General features: G+C 39.6%; 1 protein-coding gene across 1 annotated transcript; it reads left to right on the top strand.

Annotated features, from left to right (window-relative positions):
• The first annotated feature begins 4,083 nt into the window (after positions 1–4,083).
• On the top strand, positions 4,084–8,993 carry CCDC71L (coiled-coil domain containing 71 like). Its single transcript, XM_032402366.1, has one exon. It carries the CDS (start codon positions 4,084–4,086, stop codon positions 4,774–4,776), a length of 693 nt encoding a protein of 230 aa, XP_032258257.1. The 3' UTR covers positions 4,777–8,993.
• The last annotated feature ends 2,438 nt before the right edge of the window (positions 8,994–11,431 follow it).

The following is an 11,431-nucleotide window of genomic DNA, read 5'->3' as shown; positions in this document are numbered from 1 at the left end:
GTAATGCCTTCTTGGTACATCTATGTTGTTGCAAATGACAACATCTTATTCTTTTTAATGGTTGGGTAATATTCCATTGTATATACATACCATTTCTTTTTTATCCATTCATCTACAATAAACACTTAGGTTGCTTCCATATCTTGGCTATTGTAAATAATGCTGAAATAAACATAGGGGTCCATAGGTTTGAATATATCTTTTCAAATTAGTGTTTTTGTTTTCTTTTGTTAAATACCCAGTAGTAGAATTACTGAATTGTATGATATTTCTATTTTTAATTTTTTGAGGAACCTACACATTGTTTTCCACAGTGGTTGCACAAGCTTGCAATCCCACCAACGTGCATGGTTCTTTTTTCTCCACATCCTCACCACACTTGTTATTTCTTGTCTTTCTGATACCAGCCATTCTGACAGGTGTGAGGTGATACCTAGTTGTGGTTTTGATTTGAATTTCCCTGAAAATTAGTGATGTTAGGCATCTTTTCATGTGTGTATTGGCCATTGTATGTCTTCTTTGGGAAAATGTTCAGGTCCTCTGCCCATTTTTTTCATTGGATTGTTTTTTTTTTTTTTTTTTTGCTGTTGATTTGTGTAAGTTCTTTATAGATTTTGGCTACTAACCCTTTATCAGATTTATCATTTACAAATATATTCTCCCATTTGGTGGGTTATCTTTGTTTTGTTGGTTTCCTTTGCTGTGCAAAAGCTTTTTATTTGGATATAGTCCCAATAGTTTAATTTTGCTTTTATATCCCTAGCCTTAGAAGACACATTCGAAAAAATGTTGCTAAGGCTGATGTCAAAGAGATTACTGCCTATGTTTTCTTCTAGGAGTTTTATGGTTTCATGTCTTACATTTAGGTCTTTAATTCATTCTGAGTTTATTTTTGTATATGGTGTAAGAAAGTGGTCCAGTTTTCCCAATACCATATATTGAAGAGACTATCTTTTCCTTATTGTAATATATTCTTGTCTCCTTTGTCATAGATTAGTTGACTATATTCACTTACATACACTTTTTATTTTCTGGCCCCTTTTCAAGAAGCAAATTGTTTTATTGTTTATCTCTTAATGCAGAGGTCTAGGTAGCTAGGAGATGTATTTTATTTTAGTTTTCTCTAATCACTTTATTCTGCTTGGATTTATTTTTAAGCTATATAACTTATATATTCAGAAAATATACAGCTATAGCTAGTTTTCTTTCTGTTCATTCTCATTATCCACCACTTAGTTATCTGATATAGGAAGCACCATTCCCCGTGAGAGGTAAAGGAATAAACTCAGGATTTCAGACAGTCATTCCTTAAGAACAAAAATTTAATTTGACCACTTTTCATAAACTTTATAGTGTCTCAGGACAGTCCCAAGAACTAGAAGAAATGTATCATCTTTATGAGTAAATTTTACTTACTTATAGAGAATGGATAAGGATTTCAGTTAATCAAAAGCTAGAGGTCAAGAAGAAATGTAAGAGAAAGAGAGAAAGAAAGAGACAAAACAAGAATAGAGAGAGCAGACAAGTGCCATATTTAGAAGTATATGATAATTTAAGCAATTTAACATGATACTAATTCCTAAAAATATTACATAAAAATAGTTTTATTTTTAAGTAAATTAAATGAGCATGGATTATAAAGGAACTGTTTAATACTTTGCCATTTGTTGAAATCTTATGTTTTCTTAGAATCAAAATTGCATTAAAGAAAGATTTAGCCTCTTAATTGAAGTCAAATCTATAAGTTTGTATAGATGCCTATTAAGTATTTATGTGGCAAAAGACCCTGAAGTACTTAAAATATGATTAACATGGGAGAAAGGGAATAACAAACAATATGAGAAGCCAGGAATACATAAATCCTTATTTTACCCTCTTCTTTTATTATGAAGTCCCTTATCATTCTGCTGGCTCTCTCTGTGAGATTTTCTGTCAGTCTGCAGGGGCATTCCAATGGAAGTTATTCAAATTTCACATTACTATGTGTTCCCAGAATAATCAAGAAAACTAATTGTGATGTAAAAGGTTATAATATCATTTCTTTATAAGGACTTAGGAAGCTGGTAATTGGCTCCTTAATCTTGGTCTGAGATCAGGTGTGCTTTTCTAGGAAAATGATTTTCTCTTCAGAAAGTTACCGTGATTTTTGGTAGGCAGAGAACTGGTCTCCTGATACAAAGTTCTGTTTTTGCCATAAACCCATTGTGTGGGGAGGGTGCTCTGGTGTAGAGAAACACCTTTCAAAATAGTTTTGGTTTAGTTTTTCTTGAAATGAAACAAAAAACATATTATCTGGTTCAAACAAAATATCTGTTTAGCCCAATACAAGACTGATAAAAACTGCTCCATTCTGGATAGAGTTGAAGTAGAAATAGGGGTACAGCTCTGTCCCTTGGTCACTTCACTCATGCATTAAGCATTTTCTATTGAACCTCTGAGTCTGGGCAGCACAATTTGAAAAGCCTCCAGTGAAATATAAAGATCACTAGGTTAGGAATCCAATAACCTAAACCACAGTCCCGGAGTTGCTATCAACAAGCCGTATTACTGAACCTCTGTGGGGTCCAGATTTCCTCATCTGTGAAATAAGGAGACTGAACTTGGTATCTTTCAGCTCAAATATGGGAGGGAACTATTAGCAACTATATGCAAATCACTAAACTTCTGTGCTTTATCAGTTTTCTACTGCAAAATAAGATGCTCACTGAAGGGTAAAATTTGCATGCTTACCTTAAAGTTCTAAGTATTGATTTTTTTTAACCTTAAAAATTTAAGGGTGTTAAGAGAAAATTGCATAATAAATGTAAAATATAAAATTATGCTGTTCTAAGTGATTTCACTATATCTTTCTTTCTCACCTCATTGCAAATAATCAGCAGTATTTTGTTTGATTTACTTAGCAAGCATGGAGTGCCCATTAGAGTGCCAGTCAGGATAGAAAAGACGACTAGTGAATGACCACTACTCTCTAAACATTCATAGTCCTCCCTTCAAACACAGAAGGGAATGTGTTCTTAACAATGTATTATTATCAAGAGAACTTTTTTGATTATGATGCTGCATCTCTTCTGAATGATAGAGAGGGTGCTGCAAATGAACATATTGAAACTAAATGAAAAGTGAAGTGCAGTCATTTAGGAAGAACTACATATTTGAAAACATGGATATTTTCGTTAAGGAGAATGGCTTTGTTGTAATTGATCTCTGATCAACCTGAGCAAGCAAATAGGCTTTGCTTTCCCGATAAGCAGAGTATCTCTTAAATATGAAGAGGGTTCCATTGTCTAGAAGGAGATAATCTCACCAATGCTGCCCATATTACCTGAATGACTCTGGATTATTGTTGGTTGCCTGAGATGGATCAGGGCCAAAAGAGGGAAGAGTTGGATGAAGATGCCAAAAGAGGTCTTTGAAGGTTTGGAAGGGAACTGTGAAAGGCCCATTCCGTCTAGATTTACCCCCAAATTCCCGTGCTGTGATAGGAGGGACAGCATTTGGGCAGGTCTCCCTTTGTTATGCACCCAGCTCCATCCACAAATGCACCCACTCACTCTGAGACGGACTCTCCCCAAGGTGGAGCTGAAGTCTACCTCTTACTGTAGACATGGCATCCTCCCCACATACCCACCCAACTGTTGACTGGCGTTCAAGGGCCACCACCACCACCCACCCCAGCACCATCTTCCAGGAACTGGCCTCTCCCCCATTAGTCCCCGCCCCTCTTCTGAGAGCACCCAATGGGTGGAGTCGGGGCTGTGGTGGGAGGGGCCCGAGGCGGGCACATTTAAAGAAAGGCAGAGGGCGAAAGGAGGCTAGAGAGGAGAAGAAAGAAACCAGGGGGCCAGGCGCCGTCCAATGACAAAGCCCAGGGGTGGGCGCCGGCCGCCATCTTGTACCGGGCGGCAGGATATTCACCCGCGTCTTCCGCCCTCGGAGGGGGAGGGGCGGCGGCCGAGGCGAGAAAAGTAGCGAGAGACGCGCCGGCCCGGAGGCGCCAGCAGCGGCCGCCGCCGCGGAGCCTGACGCGGGCGGGGGCGGCGGCGGCGAGAGCCGGCGAGCGCGGGCGGCCCCGAGCGGCCTCCGATGCGGCGCAGCGTGAAGAGGCGGCGGCGCCGGCCCCCGGCGGCCCCGGCCCCGGCTGCCCGGGGCGGCGGCTTTAGGGCCGGAGGAGGGGCCGAGCTGGAGGCGCGGGAGGAGAAGGTGGTGTACTCGCGCTCGCAACTGTCGCTGGCCGACAGCACCAAGGCACTGGGCGACGCCTTCAAGCTGTTCATGCCCCGCAGCACGGAGTTCATGAGCTCGGACGCGGAGCTCTGGAGCTTCCTCTGCAGCCTCAAGCACCAGTTCTCCCCGCACATCCTGCGCAGCAAGGACGTCTACGGCTACTCCTCCTGCCGGGCCCTGGTCCCCGACCCCCCGCCGCCCCCCGCCGCCCGCGGCCAGACGCGCAGGCCGGCGGCCAGGAGGAGGCGCCGCGGAGCCCGGGCGGCCGCCGCCCGCCGGAGGGGGCCCCCGCCGTCCCCGCCGCCGGCGGCCCCCGAGGACAGCTGCCCCGCCAAGCCCGCGGCCCCCGGGCCCTGCTTCGGGGGCCGCACCCTGGAGGAGATCTGGAGGGCGGCCACCCCGACGCTGACCACCTTCCCCACCATCCGCGTCGGCGGCGACGTGTGGGGCGAGCGCAGTCTGGCGGCGGCGCGGCGCCGGGCGCGCCAAGTCCTGCGAGTGAACCTGGAACCCGTGGTGAGGCTTCGCCGCTTCCCGGTGCCCCGGGCGTGAGACACGGCCCCGGCCCCTCCGCCCCTCCGCCCCGGGACGGCTTCCGCCTGGAGGGATGAACAAGTGACAGTCGAGTGTTTACAGATCCGGCCTGGACCGCGTCCCCTAGTGCACTTTACGGGCGAAGAAGCACCGGATGGTCTTTCCCGGCCCGCGTCCTCGGGATGCGGCGCCGCCGTCTGGGACTCCGGGGCAGGTGTGCCCTCTGCTGCCTCCCAGCACCGGGTTTGCGGAGGGAGGAGACAGCTGGACCCGCGAGGGAGGTCCCCTTTCTTCCTAACCCCAGATTGAGACGTCTCCAGGACTATAGGGGCAGATCCGTTTTCCCCCTTTTGGACTCTCTACCTCACTGGTCTGGAAGTCCTCCGAAGTCATTCTTTTTCCAAAGGAATTTGGTTTCGTGCTTGTGTAATTAAAGCTAGAATTTACTTGCTGTTCATCCACCTCCCTGCTCCCCCCTTTTTTCTTTTTTGACTGCCACCCCTCTTTCTGGAGGAAAGGTCGAATATGTTTTTTTGAAAGGTGTTGCACTAGTTTGTGCTCAGGGTATTCTGAATCCCACTCGTTTCCGAATTTCAACTGGATTCCAAAGCTTTGACCAAGGATATTTTCTAAGAAATTCAAGCTTATGACTGTTAATAGTGTAAGGATTTGTATGGCTTTGAATTTCATGGGCTCAGTGATTACAAACAAAGAGATGCAAAGTACAACTGTTTAAACATTTTTGAGGTGTTTCTAAAGATTTTATATTGAAATTTAATGTTTATATTTACTGAGCTCCTAAAGGAAATGGTAGAAACTCATAAAGTTTTGTTTAGGAAAAGTTGACTTGTTAAATTCTTTTTAATTGAATAAAATTTAAAGTGCATTGAAACCACATGGCTTGTGATAAAAAAAAAGAATGAGTGAATTATAAAGAACTGGTGTTGGTTAAAGAGATGGATGGAATCCCATTGGAAATGATTTGGCCTCCTTGTACTAGTCTAACATACAGATCTGGGAATATTTCAAGGATAATTTATTTTAAAATGGAAATCGCATAGGCAAAATGAGTATGTGTAAACGCTGTGATTAAAATGCCAAACAGAATACCCATTGGAATTCTCAGAAGTATTAATGAACTAGAGGGGTGGGGCATTTCTTGGTATCAAATAACTGGTCGAAGTTAACTTTGGGCAAAATGGATTTTCCTTCCTTGTTTTTGTTTTTGTTGTTGGATAACAAGAAATGTCCAGATCACTGTCCATCACTCTTAAAAACATCATGACAATTAGTTGACTGTTTATCTTATTTCCATTCATAATTATGTTTGCAGTTATTGGTCTTTTGTTTGACAGCCGAAGACCACAGGAATTGAACAGGCGAGCCACACAGAGTACTGACCCTTCTTTTACACTTTTATAATAGTGTTTATATCATATGGCCCAGTGTGGAATTCTTGATTATCCAAGTGCCTTTGGTCATTGGTGGCAGCAAGACTTAATGGTTTTTAGCCAGTGGTGCCGCAGCCAGATTTTACTGCAATATCTAAAGGGTCAAGTAGTGATTTTGTACCACTATTATTTCAAATTTAAGTATTCTGCCATGGAACCATCCATACCAGGCTGGAACATGACATATGAAATCTTCAATATTAAGGTTTCTCTCTGCTTGGCAGCTTCTTAGGGGAATAATGAGAGTTGCGATTTTGACTCTTGTGTTTTTAGAATTCAAATGGCATAGCTTTCTGAAATGAATTTTTCAAGTTTAATAGTTCATAGTAGGAGTTTTGTGACTTTAATTTCAGTGTTCTTGTTTTGTAAAAAAAAAAAAAAAAAAAAAGATAAATATATGACTTTATGCCAGTTTCCCAGTAAGCCTCATATTCTTTTATTCACTACTCAATGATAATGTGTTGTTACAAATACTGTCACATGAGTAAATAAAAGTGAATAATTACTTAGAAGATGGAGAGTGTTAAATTATATTTGTGTGATAGGAAGCTTATATATATTCTTTTGGTTATTAGCTTCCATTGCCAATTGTACTTAAATGCATAGGGTTTTCTTCCCCTCTTCCCAAATTGTTAACTTTTTTAGCTAATTAGCACCTGAGGGAAAAATATGTATTTGTACCACTTCACTATTGTATATAATTTTATAATAATTAAAAAATAAATCCAATGGCCATATTAGAATGTAATTTCAACATATAGCTTATCTAGATAGCTTCCCAGAGGATTTTCAAATTAGATGTAGCTGGGAGGATAACTTTGCTCAGCACAAAATCGAAACATAACCATTGACACCATGCATTTATTTTAACTGAGAATCTTCTTTTTTTCCTCGTATGCCTTGTTACTTTAGTGCACTTGAACTTGCATAAATGCTTTGGATTATCTGGGCTATCTGATTTCAGTTTGGATCTGATTGCCCATCCTAAATTCAGTATGTTATTTATCTGGTCTATTGAAAAATCATGCCATTTCTAGTTTGTGAAATAAGATGTAAACAAATCTTTATTTTTGCCAAGTTTTCTTTAGCAAAACCTTGCTAAAGTTAGTTGTTTTACAACTTATAAAATGTGAAGAAACAACTAATATAGTTGATGAGTATATAATAGGAAAATGAAAGTATTTTATGGATACTTTTGGGCAGAATGTGAAAAGGAACTTGGCACAGTGGCCTTTATGGTGAGGCATTCATTTAACTGTCTTCTAGAGTCTGTAGCTTAGCTTGTATATAGTTTTTTGAAAGAAATCCCATGATCTTGATTCATTCTCTTACCTTTATATCTCATATGGCACAAGTAAAGGGGGAAGCTAGGAGGAAGTTTATCACCTTGCTATGCTTTTATTGAATCTTGAGTGCCTAAATATGGTGACCGGCACCTCAAATAACCTTTTGAATTCCTGATGTCATTTTTATCCTCCTCCTTGTCAACCAGCAACTTATTTTTCCTTACCGAATCCAGTAATGTTCTGATTGTTGAGGGCAAGCTTCATTGTTGTTAGTGCAAAGTGTCACTGTTGTGGTGTGTATTTATTTTGTCCAAGTTTGAGTACCTGATTGGGCAAGTGTAATTTAAGCTGGTGGCTGACACATACTGATTTGCTATGTGCAAACAATAGTACTATTTTTCTGGAAACTATTCAATAAAAACACATGAAAAATATTTGAATACAAAAAATCTGAGCAATTTTGAACTCAAAGTTTTTTGTTGTTTTAAGGATTGCCACAGCACTCTTTAAATTGGTGTTTTTTAATGGACATATATACATAATATTTACTTTATTGATGTGTTTAAAATATTTTTTGATAGACTGTTATGTCTTAAGTGCATTAGAAGGCAATTGTTTGTAATGGAACTGAATTGTTTTCTTGGACAGTTTGATGTGCGCATATGATTAAGATTTACAATCTGGTTGTACTTTTCTTTTTAATTTATTAACTGTAAATAAATTTTAGAGAATATACAGTGTCTGGTTTTTCTAATGATGTTGAAAGTTTTTGAAACGGGATTTTATGTTTGCATGTGAATTGGAAAGCATTTTTACGATGTGATGTTTTGACTTCTTTTGTGGACTTCAGAATCCTGGAAGTCCTGAGATAACCTGTTTTATGCTATCTTGGGAGTCAATGTTACATCAACTCTGACGATCTAGTGAATCTCCAGGACAGTGCTTCATGCCCAAACCCAAGCCATTACCCAGTCTGCCATCAGTAAAGACTAAAAACTCATCAAAAGTCAGTATTGAGTCCTGACCCCGATCCTGCTGTGGTGGTGATAAAAGGTCTAACGCTCACGTTTTTTCTTATTATGAAAGAAATTAGGCGTCCTCTATATGAGTAGCAGCTGTAAAGGCTGTTCTACAGAATAGAGTAGAGCCAAAATTTTCATTAGAGTCTAGAGGGTAGAAGTGGAGTGCTAGCAAGGGTGGGATTCATAGTACTACGTGGCCTGAGTTTGCCTTTGTATCTGAGTTCCTACCGATAATTGGAGGCGGCGGTGGCGGTGTAATGGCTGTGGCTCACGTTGCCTGGGCTGGGATTAAAGCTTTACCGCTTACAAGCATTAGAACTTTAGGTAAATTACAAAAACGCTCTGTGCTTTGGTTTCCTCAAGTATCAAATGTGGTTAGTAAAGGAAACCACTGGGTTATTGAAAGGATTAAAAAGAATATTAATGGCGGAACACATTGGAAATGCTTAATAATTGCTATTCATTGGAGGCATGTGTGCTGAGAATAAGTGTGTGTATATATATATTATATGTATAATATATATATATATACACACACATATAATATATATATTATATGCTGAGTGGTCCTTTGGGAGTTTAGCATCCTAAAAGTAGGGTGTGGTCTGGGAAACCCAAAAGACAAATTATGAGAAGGTAATTTGTGGGTGAATTAAATGGAAGGCAGGGACAGCAGGAGGTTGGATTAAGTTGATTTATTAGGTAGTTTTCACTGTTGGAGGTTTTCCAGGCTTTCTTAAAAATGTTAGGCCCTTTTATCATATTTCTGAAAGATCTTCGAAATACCCTGTTATGTATATTAAACTATCTGAGAGTTTATAAAAGTAATAGATTAAAGTTACTGATCAAGAACTTGCCAAATTTCAACACTAAATTTTCACTTGGAGTAAGCTCAGTAAGGCTTGCTTAAAAACGATGTTAGTGTACATGTACAGAACTAACGTAGAATCAATTTGTGTGAGCTTTGTACTTCCTGTGTTAAAGGAAATGAATGAGTGCAATAGTTAGGTTTGAAACAGCAGAACGTTATTACCAAAAGTAAAAAATATCCCCACATTTGAAGCATTGACACACTCATCTTTAGATTTTGGGTCTAATGCTTGTAACTTAGCTCTGATTCCTCCCAGCACAAAGAATAACAACATATTCTAACTTGGTGAGCAAGCCAAAGTTGCAGTTTCTGAAATTAACACAAAAAGAATTTCCCTAGATGGATGTTATCCAGTGGTAAGAAGCCCAAAACTGAGCCTGATAGCAGATTTCGCAAGAGCAATGACTTCTCACTGTCAGCACTCACTTGTCTTAGTAAAATGTCACCCTAAACTGTAATTTATAACATGATGAACATATCCACAGCCCAACTGGAAGGCAATACTCATAACACCAATCAGTATGGCTCCCCAGCAAGTTCGACTAAGTATTCTACTGGACTCAAAACCGGACTTCTCTTGCTTTTGAAAGTATTTATAGAAATATTAAGGTTGAGATTCTGCCAAGTACTGAAATTAACTATGTAAAATGTATGTATATTTCTCTCTCCCGGGATTTTTTCAAGTATATATTCTTTAAATAATAGAGTAGAGAAAAAAGGGTGTGACTTAGGGGTCTACATTCTCAGGTTAATGAAATTATTGAAACATAGTATACATATAAAATGTACATATATTAAAAGTATTATAAGCGTGGCTTGATGAAATTGCATAAATTCAATATACTTGTAGAACCAGCACTCATTAAAAAAACCCAGAGCATTACCAGTACTCCAGGGGACTCCCCCCCCCCGTGCCTCTTTCAGTCACAATCTATCTCCCCTTGAGGATAACAATTATTCTGACTTCTTACAGCATAGATAACTTTTGCCTGTTTTTGGACTTTATAGAAATGGAATTATGGGTCCTATGCCTAGCTTCTTTCACTCAAAATTATGTTTGTGATATTCATGATATTGTATGTAGTTCTAAATCCTTTATTCTCATTGGTGTGTAGAATTCCACTGTGTGAATAATCTACAGTGTTTCTGTAACTCTTGATGGGCATTTAGGTAGATTCTGGTTTAGGGCAATTATGAATAAAGCTTCAGTGAACATCATAGAACATGTCCTTTGGTGAACATTTCTTTAAAATAGTATTAATCTACGAGTGAATTTGCTGGGTCACATGTTATGCAAATGATCAGCTTTGGTAAGATACTGCCAAACAGTTTTCCAAAGTGGTTATACCAAGTTACATGAACTTCTATAGTAGTGCCTGAGAATTCGGGATATTTCATAACCTCGTGACACTTGCTGTCTTTGGTTGTTTTCATTTTAGCTATCCCGGCAGGTAAACAGATTTTTTTTTTTTTTTATTAAAACATTTCAATCCGAGTAATGTATACAAATGTAAAAAAAAAAAAACAACAAAGAAAAACACACCTTAAATTGCACATAAGGACTGCAATAAAAAAAAAAGGCTCTGTTTCACCCACAAACACCTCTTCCCTAGAGGCAACACTTTTTTTAAAAAACTCAGGCTTTTTTTAAACAGGCGATTTTTTTTTTTTAAAGGACAGTTTTAGGTTTAAAGATCAGTTGCGCAGAAAGTAGTCTCCCCACCCCCATGGGTTTCTACAATTACTAATACTTGCATTAATGTGGGTTCCTTTATTATAACTGACGGATGAGCCATTATTGGCACATTATCATTAATGTTCGGATTTACTCTTTGTGTTGTATAGTTTTGTAAGTTTTGACAAATACATAATGTCATGTATGTAACATTACAGTGTTATTCAGAATAGTTACACCACCCTAAAAATGCCCTGGGCTCCACGTATTCACCACTTCCTCTCTCCCCCTAAACCCTGACAACCACTGGTCTCTTTAACTGTCTCCATAGTTTTGCTTTTTTCAGAATGTCATTATAGTTGGGATCA

This window comes from Phoca vitulina, unplaced genomic scaffold (assembly GCF_004348235.1).
Source record: "Phoca vitulina isolate PV1807 unplaced genomic scaffold, GSC_HSeal_1.0 scaffold4, whole genome shotgun sequence".
Classification (NCBI taxonomy): domain Eukaryota; kingdom Metazoa; phylum Chordata; class Mammalia; order Carnivora; family Phocidae; genus Phoca; species Phoca vitulina.
The sequence above is the reverse complement of the archived record's forward strand: the minus strand, read 5'-3'. Positions and strand labels throughout refer to the sequence as shown.